The 15,313-nt window shown below is 38.1% G+C and overlaps 1 protein-coding gene across 6 annotated transcripts in view; it reads left to right on the plus strand.

Moving 5' to 3' along the window:
• CDIN1 (CDAN1 interacting nuclease 1) overlaps positions 1-15,313 on the plus strand; it is a 230,859-nt gene that overhangs the window by 111,088 nt on the left and 104,458 nt on the right. For 5 of the 6 annotated variants that reach the window (XR_012330046.1, XM_019935261.3, XM_019935262.3 and 2 more), the window contains exons 9-10: positions 4,013-4,078; positions 4,687-4,792. Coding sequence is in view for 4 of the 6 variants with exons in the window: in XM_019935261.3 (XP_019790820.1) it covers positions 4,013-4,078; positions 4,687-4,792 (172 nt within the window). In the remaining 2 variants the exon portion in view is untranslated. Of the gene's footprint in view, positions 1-4,012; positions 4,079-4,686; positions 4,793-11,409; positions 11,548-15,313 lie in introns of all 6 variants that reach the window. The other variant, XR_004525116.2, reaches the window with a different exon arrangement.

The raw sequence follows: 15,313 nt of genomic DNA on the forward strand, positions 1-15,313 counted from the left end.
GCATTTAGAGGAGAGGGTAATTAAAAGGCCCCAGAAATTAAACTTTCACAGTGTTCTTTACATATGTGATTCCTTTTTAAAAATGTCCTCTAAAGGCAAGCCTGACAACTTAAAAACAAATGAAGATCTGGATTGTCTTTTAAAATGTAACATCAGTTTTATCTGTGGATGCAGTTTCATTGGTTTTTTAGTTCCATTGAAGAAAGGATCATTAAAAGGCTAGAGATCAAGTGATTATTTCGTTCAGCTCCTCTTCGGTCCGGTGTCAACCAAATACTATCCAACAGATAGCCATCCCCTCTCTTGCGTTTCCAAATCTTTCATGAGGAAAATGAAAAAATTTTCCCCACTTCATAAGTATTACACATGATCAAATTTAAATATTTGCCATCATTAAGAGTGGTATATGGTCTGTTGGGACAAACCAGTACTTGGTTGTGGTGGGCTCTTGTCTATATCTGGCTATTTGAGAGGCCCAGGTGTTGGCAGTCACTTAACTTCTCTTGGCCTCTTTTATCATGTATAAACTGGAAGGTTGGAAGACTTTACAAGCTCAGAAATACTATTTCTTAAGGCACACTATCTAAATACCCTACATTTTGTGGATCTAGAGGCTAACAAGTCTGCTTTTAAGTGAGAATATTCTTATGTTAACTTTGATAATGAACACTTGAACAATGACATTAACAAGCTTGTACTTATGAAATATATTAGGTGTTTTTAATATACCTTAAATCAGAAGAGCCCTACTTCATATTTGCTACATTCGCTGAATAAGTTAGGTATACAGAATTTGGAGATTGATTTCATATTGATCCCCAGCAATTCTGGGAAGTTATACTAAAAGTACTAGTCTAAAACATTGCTGTTACTCTTTTTTTTCCCTTTCTAACTAATGTTATTCTTTCTTTTTTCTTAATCCTGATCATTTTTTCTTGAAGAAAACAGCAGGTTACTTAAACATCCAGTTTTCCACTTGGGAAGTTCAAAAAATCATAAGTAACCACTTGGTTCCAATATGTACAAAAAGCTCTAAAAACATGGATGAAACTTATAATTCCCAAGGAAAATATAAATTGCAAAACTGACTGTATAAGAGATGAAAATCTAAACAGATCAGTAGCCATAAAAAAAAAAAAAGGGAAAAGTAACCAAAGAACTACCCACTATAGTAGCAGCAGGCCTAGACTGCTTATTATGGGGAATTCTGCCCAAACTTTAAGGAATGGATAAATCCAATGTTATTTAAAATACTACAGACCAAAGAAGAAGGTAGGAAAACTTCCCATGTGTAGTCCCTTCCTTGATGATCAAGATGTACCTCAGAGCAGACAGCTGGGGCCGGGGTGAAAGACAGCAGTGAAAGTCATCAAATACAACCTTGAACTTTGGGTCACTTTTGTTGTCTCTTAAATCAGGAAAGAAAATTATTAAGTCAGTTCAGGTGGGCTTTGCAAAAGACATGGGTATTCTTAAAAATGCATTTATATTTTATTCAGTTACCCTTTTGAGTCTTAAATATGTGCCAAGCATATGCTGGTGGTGAGAATGGGCCAGTGAATAGGCCCGGGATTTGGGACACAGGCACGTACACAATGAGACAAGGGAATGAACAAAGAAGGAGGCAGAAGGGAAGTCATGTGGGATGATGACCGAGCCATAACCTCGAGATCCTAGAGTTGGAACCCTGACCCACCCAATGGTCAACCAAATTTTAAATCCATACCCAATGGTTTGGATAATGATCTAATGGTAAGAAATCTTTGAAGGTCTGGGAGCCAGGAAAGGAGCATAATGCAAAGGCCAGGAAATCAGGTCAGATGGATGGGGCTGACCTTAAAAATCTCCTGGGACCTAGACCAGGTGAGCAAGGCCACCTGTTCATAAATGCTACTTCCTATACTTGCACTCTCATCTTCTCTGAACTTTGCCAAGTTGTACCCTCCTCCTTTTTTAGGAAATCTAGGTTGAAAGAAATAGTGTGAAGATTGAAACCAGGCAGGTAAGGCAGTGAGGGTTTAGAAAATAAACAGAGAAGATACCCAATACATAATAACATAGTACTTCCGATATGTGGAATGACCTCTTTTAAAAAAAAAAAAAAGCGTAATATCTGGTGGTGACACAGACTCCTAGAAGCTGTCTTTTGAGTACAGTTACTATTGAGTCAACTTCATATTGAGAGGGAGGGAGGTGGGGGGGTGGCATGGAGAAAGCATATGAATACTCTTGTACTTTGAGGTTCTCCACAGAAAGATGGAAAGATTTCCTAGCCTCACCTGATGTTTATCTTCAGGAAATTTAAATTGTAGGTATTGTGTTAGTAATTTTGGTGCAGTGAACAAGAGTGTAGCATCTGCCTTTTAAGGGATTTTAGTGTGTGCGTTTGGATTGCTTGGTGACCTTTGAAATTTTGTTTTGCGCTGCTGTCGGAAACATAATCATTTTTCTTTCTGAAACAGATTTGAACATCTGCAAAGGTTGATCAAGCTAGGATAGTTTTAATAAAATATTAATCTCTCTTTTTTAATGTCAACCCAGCTTCTAAAACTGTTCATCAGCTACCTGAAACATCAGCTCAAGGCAGTTGGGTTGATTTAATAAATGTCTTTTCCATTAAACATTCTTGTAGCCAGAATGCATTTAGAGGATAGAAATTTTTTCAGTCTTGTTCATCCACAGTTCAGTTTTCCAAATTCTCTTGTTTTTAAAGTAAGATTAATTTTATTTCCTTATTTCAACAGTTAACTTAGAATTTTTTATATTTCAAGCAGGGGAGATTGTTTCAAATTCTAGCATCAGTCCTTCAAAATTTGGATAAAGGATAACAACTGTAACCAAATTTAATTTAAATATCTAGTTTAAATATGTGTCTTGTCATTTAAAGGTTATTTACATTTAAAATGCTGACCTTTCAGGATGTACACAGGAGTGTTCTAAAACAGAGTTTCTGAACATTGGCCATGAAACCACTGTCTTGGCCTGACAAATGGATTGGAAATAAGCTACCCAACAACTGAGAATGGGCCATTAATTTTAATCAAAGGTGATGCAGGAAGGCGAATGGGATGCATGACAATGTCAACAGCCCAGTAGGTGTTAAAAGACCACACAGCCTTCCTTGTTACTTGGTTGGGCCATTAGTTGAGGTTGGGTGAAGACAGAAAGCCATGTCTGGAATTGAATGACCAGGTCACTCCAAAATCTAACAGAGAACTGCTCATTTCAGAATCACATTGTAATGCCTTTAGAAGTCAAGGACAGCGTTTAGAAAATATTGGAGGACTTTTTTTTTTTTAACCAAGCACCTAGGTAGTTTTTTCCAACTTTGTCAAGCACTCTGTTTTCCTGCCTCCTTTCCTCCTGAATGGCTCATTGATATTTACAGAGGATCAAGAAATCGAACAGATTTAGAAAAAAATCTCAAAGCCTGTTGGCTTTTCAGAATTACATATTGTTAGTTGTAAAACTTTGGTAGATGCCAGAAACAATAGCCGACCAAAGGTATTAAGCAGGGTAATTAATTCTCTGTGGGGATCTCACTGTCCTTGTCTCTTTCTTATGTTCTTGTATGTAGGAATAGTTTCACTAATTGAAACTAAACTTTCTTAATTGCTTTAATGAAAGCATTTGTTTTATAAAGGCCAGTGTCAATATTGGCTTGATAACATTAGTGATATTCATTGGTGGTAGAAGCCTTTTCTTTTAATCAGTAAGTATACTTCATTATTTTGAGTATCTTCAATTATAAGAAAGGTAGTGTATGACAGCTTGAATTAATGATGTTTATAATAAAGACATAAAAATGCAGAAGGGACAAAGAGGCATTTTTATATCTCTGCTTCCAGTTTGTTATGAAAGTTCATTTATTCCTACACAGCATTGCATATATAAGAATGACATGTATGACTGCATTAGTAATTTTTACACATTTTTAAGGAAGAAAAGCAATTATATTGCTGTCTTGTTAATGGAATACTGTGATAAGTAATAGTATTTGTTCATCCTGTAGATGAAGATCAGCTCCGAGCAAAGGGTTATGACAAAACACCAGACTTTATTTTACAAGTACCCGTTGGTAAGTCCTTAAACTCTGCTATGCATTTGTTTATAGAGAAAAGGGATGTGTTTTTCCCATAGCTTTGAAAACTTGTGTTAATGTTATTAGCAAATGTTACCAGAGAATCTAGATTAGCTTGATAATTTTGTATCTAAATGTGTGAAATAATTGCAAAAGATTATTTTAACATAGCAGAAAATTATAGGTTTAGAAGAAACCTATGCCTTAAAAACTTTTGTGTATATTTGAGAAATAAACATGTGTTCCAAAGACATTTTGGTTACCATTTTCAAGTCATTTCTCTAAGTACCGAATTTTTAACATAGGGTTCTATTGAAAAGCCAGGCTCACTTGGTTTGCTTTCACATTACTTGTCAACTTATACAGGCAGTCTCAGAACAGGAGAGAGACTTTTGTAAATGACGAAAATAAAAGGGATGTGATTGTAGCATAAATGTTCCTTGTTACGAACATGTACGATGTGTTGTTTTATAAGCACATCCATAGATGATGGTGAGGGCTAAGCCTCTGTTCATGAATGTGAAGCATAGAGAGACCCAGACAGAGTTCAAAATTTTCAATTTTCCCTTCCCTTTGCTCTATATTAGTAATGCTTTGTCCCTTAGCTGTAGAAGGGCACATAATTCACTGGATTGAAAGCAAAGCCTCATTTGGTGATGAATGTAGCCACCACGCCTACCTGCATGACCAGTTCTGGAGCTACTGGAACAGGTAAGGCCCCGTTATTTTTCTCTTAAGATAAACGATACTCAGCAGAAATCTCATTAGAAAAAAATATTTTGTTTAGCTGGTAAAAATGCTAGTAGCCTTTGTTTCTAGTAAATACCGAGACTTGATTAATGTATTCATTTCAGGTAATTTCAGCTTCTTTGCTTTCATAATGTAGCTTCATTTTTTAAAACGAAAAATCTCTGCATAATGTCAAAATTAGTGTAGACGCCATTTTCCATTTCACAGTGATGATATTGGTGTCACTTAAAATATGAAAAATAGGATGTGATATATATTATGATATTGACACTGACTTTTATCCTCTTGATGTGGAAGTTATGCTTTCTGGCAGATCGTAAAAAAATATTTTATCCTCAGCTCTCTGAGGAAAGTATCCAAACGATATGAGGGATCAAAACAAATTACCTTCCAGTGGTAGAAAATAGTTTACCTACCAACTTCAACCAACATTCCCAAAGGCATGGAGATCTCAGTGGTTAAGAAAAGGATGGTGTTGGAGGAGGGGGGAGGATGCCATGTGTACCCACCATGTGTCTGGGCTTGCAGATTATCTCAGTTAATACTCACAAGAAAGTTACGTTTATTTCCATTTTACAGACAACTAAACTGATACTCAGAGAAAATGTAACTATGGGTACAACTAGTTATCACGCATTGTCTTTCTCACGTCTAAATCTGTGCTACTTTTAGCACAACTCTATTGTAATTTACAGTACAACTGTTGCAACTTTGGCCTTTGCTATTATTGGAGTCCCAAGCTTTCACACCACATATTTTTGACCCCTTAGATCAGAAGGTGGGTCAAGGGGTAACCTTTCTAGATTAACTGTGTTCCTTGGTCACTGGCCAACTGTAAGAATACAATAATAAGGTGACATTGGTCCGATCATTAAGGAGAGAGACAGTAGCATCTGTGGACAGTAGTCTTACCCTGGAAAAAAACAGTGACAGCCTACAGAATTTGGCATTATATTGTTACTCAGCTTTACAAAAGGCCAGTGGACCTCTCCCGTAGCAGATGTGCCAAACTAAGCCCACTTTTTGCCATGGTAACAATGATGATGACAAAATGCTAAATGTAATGGCTTTCTTGATTTTCTTGTGTAATTGTGCATAGCATCCGAGCTTTACTTTACAGGGATGGAGGAGGAAAGTGCAAAATGTTTTAGAAATCAATGCTGCTTCAGCGTTTCCTGTCTTTTATTCAGCCATTATTCAAATCAGCAGTAATGTGACAAATTGAATTTCAGATTTTTAGGAATTTTATGATGAGTTTGAAATAGTAAAGAAAGCATCATTTTTGATATTATAGGGAAAGCAATGACAAGAAAATTAAATTGCATAAGTTTAGGTTGATAAGGGATTTTTAAAAAACTGGTAAGCTCAATCATTATGCATTGAGACTGTCTCCCCACTTTGGTACTGATCAAGCCTTTTATGGGAAACAATTAGAATTTGAATCCCAAATAGTAGAGCTTACTTGAAAATTCCAAAGGCACATCTTCATTCTAAAACAACTCAACTGTTGTTTGAATGGCTACTCTGTGCTTAGCCCTCCCCATTTTAGAGGCTGATTAAATAATCAAGTCACGCGTATGGTAGACCTATTGATTATTCACATGGCCGGAGGGGCATCTGAGCAATGGATAACTTAATAGTTTGACTTGGACTGGATTTTGGATTATTGTGTTGCCTGCTGCTGTTTTAAATTTTAATGATGTTTTATTTACACTATTGTTGACTTACATTTCCTAAACACATTGTTTGAATGTATACCAGCTAAGTGGACATAGTTCATTTAGGGCATGTTGTGTGGTAAGGGAAAGCCAGCCTTAGTTTTGAGTGTTCCAGATCGTTCAAGGGGGGAATGCTCTGCACAAAAGTCACTAGTTCACAAAATGTCTGCAGAGAGGCCAAGAAATGCGGATCATGCTAACATTCAATATGGAACATAGAGGCGTTTACTTGGATATAGAATTTTGGTTGTAATAATGATACAGACTTATCAGTGATGAGGCATTTTGACAGAAGGAGAACTTAGCGCAGTTATGAAAGTTTGGGATCCTACTTTTTTTATATTTTGCCTCAATACAACTCACACAGCATTAGCTAAAATTCATCAGAGTAGGAAGAAATCTTTCCCACCTATAGGTAGCCTTTCAAGGAGACTGTTGGTTGGCATTTGGGTTAATTGTTTTATTTGTATGATAAGCCTCTAGTCAACATAAGAACTGTTTCCTAGTGTCACACTATTTTTCTTTTTTTCTTCTAGTTTTATTGAGATATAATTGCTATATAGCACTATGTAAGTTTAAGGTATACAGCATAATGATTTGACTTACAGACATGAAATGAAAAAATTGTCACATTATTTTTAGATTAAACATTGGATTTTATGATAAGACTGTTCAATGTTTGTGGAATCATAATCTTGTCTAAGCCTATTTTTCCACATAAATAACTACAGAGCCCCTATATTTTAGTTTAATATTTCTCTAAGAGTTTTCTTTTTATGTAAATTAGTATTCTTACTCAGCCTTTCAGCAGCTCCCAATCACACCTTCCCTCTTTATTAAAACATGCTCCGAAAGATATTCTTCTGGGTTTCTTCCCCACACACCAGCAACGTACTCTGTCTCTTTTGCTATCTCTTCTTCCTCTTCCCAGCTCTAGGCTGGAAGGCCCTGGAACTCAGGGCTCACCCCTCCTCCCTCTTCTGTCTACATTCTTCCTGGGTGTTCCCTGGAAGATCCCACCAGAGACTGTGGCTTTATATTCCATCTCTATGCTGCCATCTCCTAATTTTTACCCTCAGCCCTAAGATTCCCCCTGAGTATACATTTGTTCATCTATCCAGCTGGCTACTGAGTATCTTCTCCTGGTTATCTAATAGGTATCTCAGACTTTACATGTCCAAAATTAAACCCTTGACTTTCTTCCTCAAGCTTGTTACTCCCCCATTTCCTCCCAAGCTCAACTAGTGGCACCACAATATCTCCAAATCCTCAACCCCGAGTATCATCACCAATCCATCAGCAAGTCCATTCAGCCCTACCTTCACCACGTCTCAAATTGTGCCTTGTATCACCATCCCACCTGCTGCTGCCTCAGTGTCTGTAAGCATCTCCTGGACTATTCCTGTAGCTTCCAAACTGGTCTCCTTGCACTAGGCACTTGCACTCCTGTGGTCAGTGTTTCATACCCCAGCCAAATTGACTCTTGGAAAACATAAATCAGATTGGGCCACTTCCCACCACATTTAAAATAAAATCCAAACTCTTTACCACGACATTCAGAGCCCCGCATGATCTGCCTCTCACCACCCCCAATTCTGTCCGCACCTGCCCCTCTCCCCTCACCTAAGGTTCTCTCTGTCTCTTATACTTCCTTGGCCACGCTGGCTTTCTCTGTCTTCCCTGAATCTACACTGCTTGTTTCTGCTTCAAGACCCTCACTCTGGCTAATCCTTCTGCTTGGAACTGTCTTCACTTGGATCTCCACATAGCCTGCCCTTTATGACATTCAGGTGTCTGCTCAAATTTCCCCTCCTCAGGGGGGCCTTCCCTAACCACCCAGTCTAGAAGGCATCACCGTCAGTCATCCTCTCTTCTTACTTGGCTTTACTTTTCTTCACAATACTTACTCCGGGCTTCCCTGGTGGCGCAGTGGTTGAGAGTCTGCCTGCCGATGCAGGGGACACGGGTTCATGCCCCGGTCCGGGAAGATCCCACATGCCACGGAGCAGCTGGGACCATGAGCCATGGCCACTGAGCCTGCACGTCCGGAGCCTGTGCTCCGCAACGGGAGAGGCCACAACAGTGAGAAGCCCGCGTACCGCAAAAAACAAAAAAAACAAACATAATACTTACTCCTGAGTGAATGAATAGACAGTAGTTGGAAACATTTATACAAACACCAATTTACTTGGTTTGAAAGAGCTTTACCTTTTATATTGCTATTTCTAATTACTACACATAGGGTGCATTTCATTCCTCTGTAATCAAAGCTTCAAGAATTTTCTCCAGCTTAATTAACCTCAAACAAATTTAAATTTTGCAATGTAGTCACCTTCCCTAAAATCAGATATTGAGTACAGAACATAAGCTGGCTTTTCGGCAAGTGGGCCCTCATCCCAGGTACGATCCTGATTAAAGAACTCCTCAGAACTCTTCCAGTTCTGTGGAGTTAAAAGAATGCCTCTGAGAAGCAGCATTTGAACCATAACATAGCCCCAAATTATATAGGGCTATGTATACAATTGTATAGAAAATGCATATATATTTACATATATCTGTATATATATCTCATATACTTAGGGCTATATATATACAAATTGAATAAAAAAACATATTTCCTTATGCAGTTGGAAACAAAAAATACCTTCTCGTCCTACTTGTCTAGTCAAAAGGTGGGTCCTTTGACAATTTGACCTACATTACTAAGTTTATTTTCTTATTGAGATGGTGACAGGTAAAGAAGAAACTAATTCTACAATGTGAGGCCAGAATATACATGGGTTCTAACTTGTGGCCTTTCAAAGAAGCAGGAGCAGACACCCTGTGCTCACTTTAGTGGTTGGAGATAAAGTGGGTCTGTTTGGATGAAAATACTGATGACTCTAAATTACAAAGAACCACATGCAACCATACAGCGCACGAACAACGCCCAACAGCACTGAGTCAAGAACATGGAAATCTCAGCTGTTAAGTTCAGCCCTGTCATCTGCCATTCTGGGCACATTCTGACACACTGTCATCAGTGGAATCTATTTAAAACTAAAGTGCGCTTGGTAGATATACCTCTCTCCTCTCAAAGAAGATCTAAGCTTACTGACTGGAAAGAATAAGGCAAAGTTTTGTTTGAGCATGATTTTCCAGTTTAGTGATCCTTGATGTAATGGGAGGAACCTATCCTGTTCCTGGGTTTGAATCCAGGCTGTGCCACTCTCTGGTCCCATGACTGGGAGCAACTTGCTTAAAGTCCCTGAGCCTTTGTTTTCTCCTCAACGCAATGAGGTTGATAACACCTTCTTCACCATATTGTTGTGCAGAGCAGTTATTTAATACATATAAAGCACGTTCACAGTGCTTGGCAGTCAACAGATACACTCTCCTCTGTCTCTTTTTCCTGTGGATCACTGTCTGATAGAATTTAGAAGTGTTGTGAGTAGATGTTTTAATTTCCTTCTTTGCCAGATAAACTCCTACTCGGCTAACTTCAGCACTCAGCTTGACTGACATCTCTTTGGGAAACCTTCCTGCAGTTCATGATTGCGTTCACTGCCCCTCCTGTGTTCTTCTAATAAGTTCATAGCATTTGTCAAATATTGTAATTGCTTGTTTACTTGCCACTCTCCTCCAGTTAATATATTGAGTTACGTCTTACCTATTTGTTTTATCCAACATCAAATGCCCAGAAGCTGGTGGAATGCCTGGCACAGAGGTGCCAGTAGGTGATCGGTAGATATTTATTGAACAAATAAATATATGAATGGATTTCCTGACGCATAACAGACAACAACATTTTGAATCAACCATTAAGGATTTTGTTAGACATTGTGACATTAAAACACAATAAGACCAAAATTTTTTCTGTGAGAATGCCGCTCTAAGGACAGTGAGAAAAATGCCTCATTTTTCTAGAGAACTTTTATAGACTTTTCAGATGTATAGACTATTGCAGATCTATATCATGAAATATAGCATGTTTATTTACATAGAGTTTTAAAATAGAAAATAACCGATAAGTGGCAAATGCATTTTATGAAGTTTTTTAGGCAAGTATTTTTAATCTTATATTGATTATTTGCTTTCACAAAACTTTAGCAAGGTCTCTTGTTTGATATTTGACATGGAATGCCTTGAAAATCCTGAGCAGAAGCTATTCTCTGGTTTCTTTAGGGCTGCGTAAAACTGGGCCCACCTTAACACTTGGGGGCCTGGGACAAGAGTGTGATTGGAGGCCTATATACAATGTGCCCAAATATTTAAGGCTGTGTATCAAGTTAACAGACAGTAAATAAAATCTGTTTTATCCTGCATGAAGATCTGGGAGTTCAGATTTGCATTAAGAATTCCTGGACTTCTCGGAGATCCAGGCTGCATATGGCAGTGTAGGAATAGGTGCCGCCACTGCACAGCCCATCTCCCTTTTCTTATCACCTTTGGCTCTGTCCTACGCCTGGGAAGGTTTTAAGCACAGCCCAGCCTGTACATCCAAGCTCCATGTATTGATACCTTCAAACCTCTGCCTTTGGTCATCTCTCAGGCCAGAGGTGCACACTCTGGTGGTCTGCCCTCTTATCAAACAGGCAGGCCCTGAGAGTGGTCTCAGGACTATTTGTTCAGGAAGTTCTGAGGTCCCTGGTAACATGGAGTGTGACTTAGAAAGGTATTGGAGGGAACAGACATCAGGTGAAGATGTCCCCTGTGCTCTGCAGACTCCTCACCCCATGGGCTGCGGTACAACCAGAAGAGGCCAGAGCAGAATCCTCTAAAGTTTGGGTCCAGGCCATGGACCCCTCTTGACTGGGACTAAAGGTATCAAAGGAAGCGAGTATATTTGTCTTCCAAAGTCATTTCTTGTGCTGATGTTAGGATATGAGGGGAGATGAGCACCAGAGGAAATATGGGCTTGATCACATCGATGTCTCACTGAAAAGATGAAGAGCTGAGTTCCATCTGTGGGATTTTTGAACCTTTGGCTCCAGAGAGTCTACCCTCCTAGAGGCAATGGTAAGCTAATACCTTCTACCACAAGAATCGATTTGACTTTAGTTCTTACCTCTAAGTACTTTTTAAAGATTGGTTATTTACTCAATGGTTTAGTGATTGCTTTCTCTGGGTTTCTCTGGGCTGTGCTAACTTGAGAGGCGAGGCATTTAGAATGGGGCTGCCAAGCAGTTAGAGTTAAGGAAGGTATTTTTCAGAGGATGTCCAAAAGTTTTTCCTGTATGAAGGTACTTCCAGGAAGCCTGCAATTAACCAAATCACAGATTTCCAGTTATTTCAGTCTTGTTAACAACAAGGCTGATCACATCTGTCTTAGGTTGGAGAATGTGCCTCAGCTATAGAAGCTCTTGCAAACCTTCAATTACAGCAGCCTCAGAAGGCACTGCTGCCGTATACTAACAAGCGGTCATCACCAGCAGCAAGAGACAGATTGACTAATAATTAGCAAATTCACTGGAGAGGGCCTCTCTGAAGGTAAAAATATAATAATTTGCTTTTCCATCTCTTATGGTGGTGCTGGTTGTGAGATACTGATATCTCATTGTTCCAGAGAAATACTTGGCACTGTTATTAGCTGGAGTGACCTAGAAATATTTTAAAAGGACGAAGGAAGTGTCTTCTGTGTAGATAGTACTTTTATGAGTTCTCATAATGGTTAAGTACCATTTTTTTCTGCATTTGGAGTATGAATAGCAAGAACTTTGCCCACCACAGAATTCATATTTTCTGCCATTGTTGTTTTCAATGTTGACTTTAAATACAAAACTGAATGAGGAATAGAAATGTTGTCTTAGGCCATTGAAGTGGTATTTGCAATAAAGAGAGTGGTTGAGAAAACTGGAATGAGTTAGTCATGGATTAAAGGGAAAGAAAATAGGCTTATAAGGAAATGTCAGTGAATCACAGTTTCTCAGAAAGATGTCTATCTGATATTACCTTCAAGCATATACAAGATCTTTTTTAGTTGGGGAGGGATGGTGCCTATTGACCAGTTTCCCAATTCCAGGGGACCAAAGAATTGTTGAAAGCATAACTCTTCTTGCTGAGCTATTATGATAGAGTTAATATGAATCACATATGTTTCAGAAGTATTACCACAAATCAAACCAAGAAACAAATGATTGGATGTCCATTCTAAGGATGGAAACACAGCCATTATGATTGTCCAGAGAGTGTAAGAGAAAAATAAAGGAAGTGACTCAGGAGCACAGAGTCAGGAGCCCAAGGATACAGAGTTCATTTTTGAAATTAATTTTGGAATAATGGAGTTCAGGTTGAAATTGCTGCTAAAAGGGCTTGGGGTTTAGGGCAGTGATTCTCAAACTTCACATGTATTAAAATCACATGGTTGGAACTTTTTAAATATTGATGTGAAATTCATCCCTGGAGAACTGATTTAATTGGTGTGTGGTGGAGCCTGGACCTTAGGAGGTTTTTTTTGTTTCGTTTTGAAAACTTCTGATGATGACGTTGACCTCCACCAGGTTGAAGTCCACTTCTTTACCTGGCCTTCATTTGCCAGCTATCCCCAGCATTCCTAGCCTAGATGCTTCTACATAGAGTCTTCATAAGAAAAAAAAGAGTTTTATTGAGGAATACTGGTTCAGATCAGCAACTTCACAGACACTTGTTAGTCTCTTGGCATCTGGTCTCTGCCTTTGAGGGCCTCATAGTGAGGACTGAGGCAGTAAATTGCAAAGACAGAACCTGAACCCAGGTCTCCCTCTGAACTCATACCTGTGTTCTTTCTGCTCCACCATGCAGCTTAATGTCAGTCATAGTGATAAATCTGTTATAAGAGGCTACTTACTCTGTCACTTAATGCAGGGATCCCCAACGCCTGGGCCATGGACCAGTACCGGTCCGTGACCTGTTAGGAGGTAAGCGGCAGAAGGTGCGGCGGGCAAGCAGGCGAGCGAAGCTTCATCTGTATTTACAGCCGCTCCCCATCACTCGCATTACCACCTGAGCTCTGCCTCCTGTTAGCATTATGGTGAGGTGTATAATTATTTCATTATATATTACAATGTAATAGTAATAGAAATAAAGTGCTCAATAAATGTAATTCACTTGAATCATCCCGAAACCATCCCCCGCCAGCCCCGGTCCTTGGAAAAATTGTCTTCCATGAAACCGGTCCCTGGTGATAAAAAGGTTGGGGACCACTCACTTAATGGGTTTGCTAAGCTGAAGCTAAAAACCTCTCCAGCATATGAGGTGTAGATATTCACCTTCATGTGGTTCAAGAAAAATGGGCCAGACGTTCTCTGTTGCTCTCCTTATTGTATATTCAAAATGCATATCTGTAGGGTTAATATAAAATCCTGTCAGATATACATACCTATGCGCCCAGAACATAACAACCCCTAAATTGTTGTATTTGAAATCTACAGAATCAGAGTTTTTTTATATATGGTACAGAAAAAAGAAAGCATGTAAAAAGTCTGTTTTAATAAGTAATGGTGTTTTTAAAAACAGCTTTAATGAGATATAATTGACATACAATATACTGCACATATTTAAAGTATATAATTTGACAAGTTTAACATATGTATAAACTCGTAAAATTATCACCATGACAAAGATAGTGACAAAGATAGTTCATTAGTTTACATTTTCTGTAAATGGAATCATTCAGCATATACTCTTTTGTCTGGCTTTTTTTTTTTTACTCAGTGTAACTATTTCATTATTCATCCATGTTGTTGAAAATATCAAGAGTTCATTTTTTTCATTGCTGGCAAGTATTCAATCGTGTGGCTGTCCCACTGTTTGTTTATCCATTCACTTGTGGATAGACATTTAAGTTGTTTCTAGTTCTGGCTATTAGTAATAAAGTTTCCATGAACAGTCATGTAAAAATCTTGTATGGTTTCATTTCCCTTGGGCAAATACATAGGAATAAAATAGTTGGGACATCTGGTAAGTGGATTTTTACCTTTTTCAAAATGATTAAACTGTTTTCCAAAGTGGTTGTACCATTTTATGTTCCCATCAGCAGTTTATGGGAGTTCCAGGTGCTCCCTTCGGTCAGTCTTTTTAACTTCAAACTTTCTAATAGTTGTGTAATAGTGTCTCAATGCGATTTTAGTTTTTCTGTAATGACAAATGATATTGAGAATCTTTTCATATGTTTATTTTTATCTATTTGTCTCCTTTGGAGAAGCGTCTGTTCAAATCTTCGGTTCATTTTTTAGTTGAATTGTTTTCTTATTATTGAGTTTTGGTAGGTTTAAAAAATATCATGGATTTAAGTCCTTTATCAGATATATGGTCAGATATGAAATATTGTCTTCCAGTCTGTGGCTTGTCTTTTCATTCTCTTAACAGTGGCTTTCAAAATCAGAAGTTTTTAATTTTAATGAAGTCCAGTTTACCAGATTTTTTCTTTTATTATGGCTTTGATGTCATATCTAAGAAATCTTACAGATTTAAAGACTTAAAGAAATCACAGAGATTTTACCCTTGTTTTCTTCTAAAAGATTTATAATTATATATTTACATTTAGGTCTAGCATCCATTTTCAGTTAACTTTTATGTATGGCGTGATGTATAGCTTGAAGTTTATTTCCTTGGATGTGGATGTCCAGTTGTGCCAGAACCATTTGTTGAAAAGCCTATCCTTTCTCCCCTAAATAGCCTTTACACATATGTCAAAAATCAATTAATCATATATGTGTGGGCCTTTTTCTGAATTCCCTATTTTGTTCTGTTGGCCAATTTGTCTATCTTTATCCTAATTCTACACTGTATTGATTACTATAACATA

The sequence above is a fragment of the Tursiops truncatus genome, chromosome 2 (assembly GCF_011762595.2).
Source record: "Tursiops truncatus isolate mTurTru1 chromosome 2, mTurTru1.mat.Y, whole genome shotgun sequence".
In the NCBI taxonomy this organism is placed as follows: Eukaryota; Metazoa; Chordata; class Mammalia; order Artiodactyla; family Delphinidae; genus Tursiops; species Tursiops truncatus.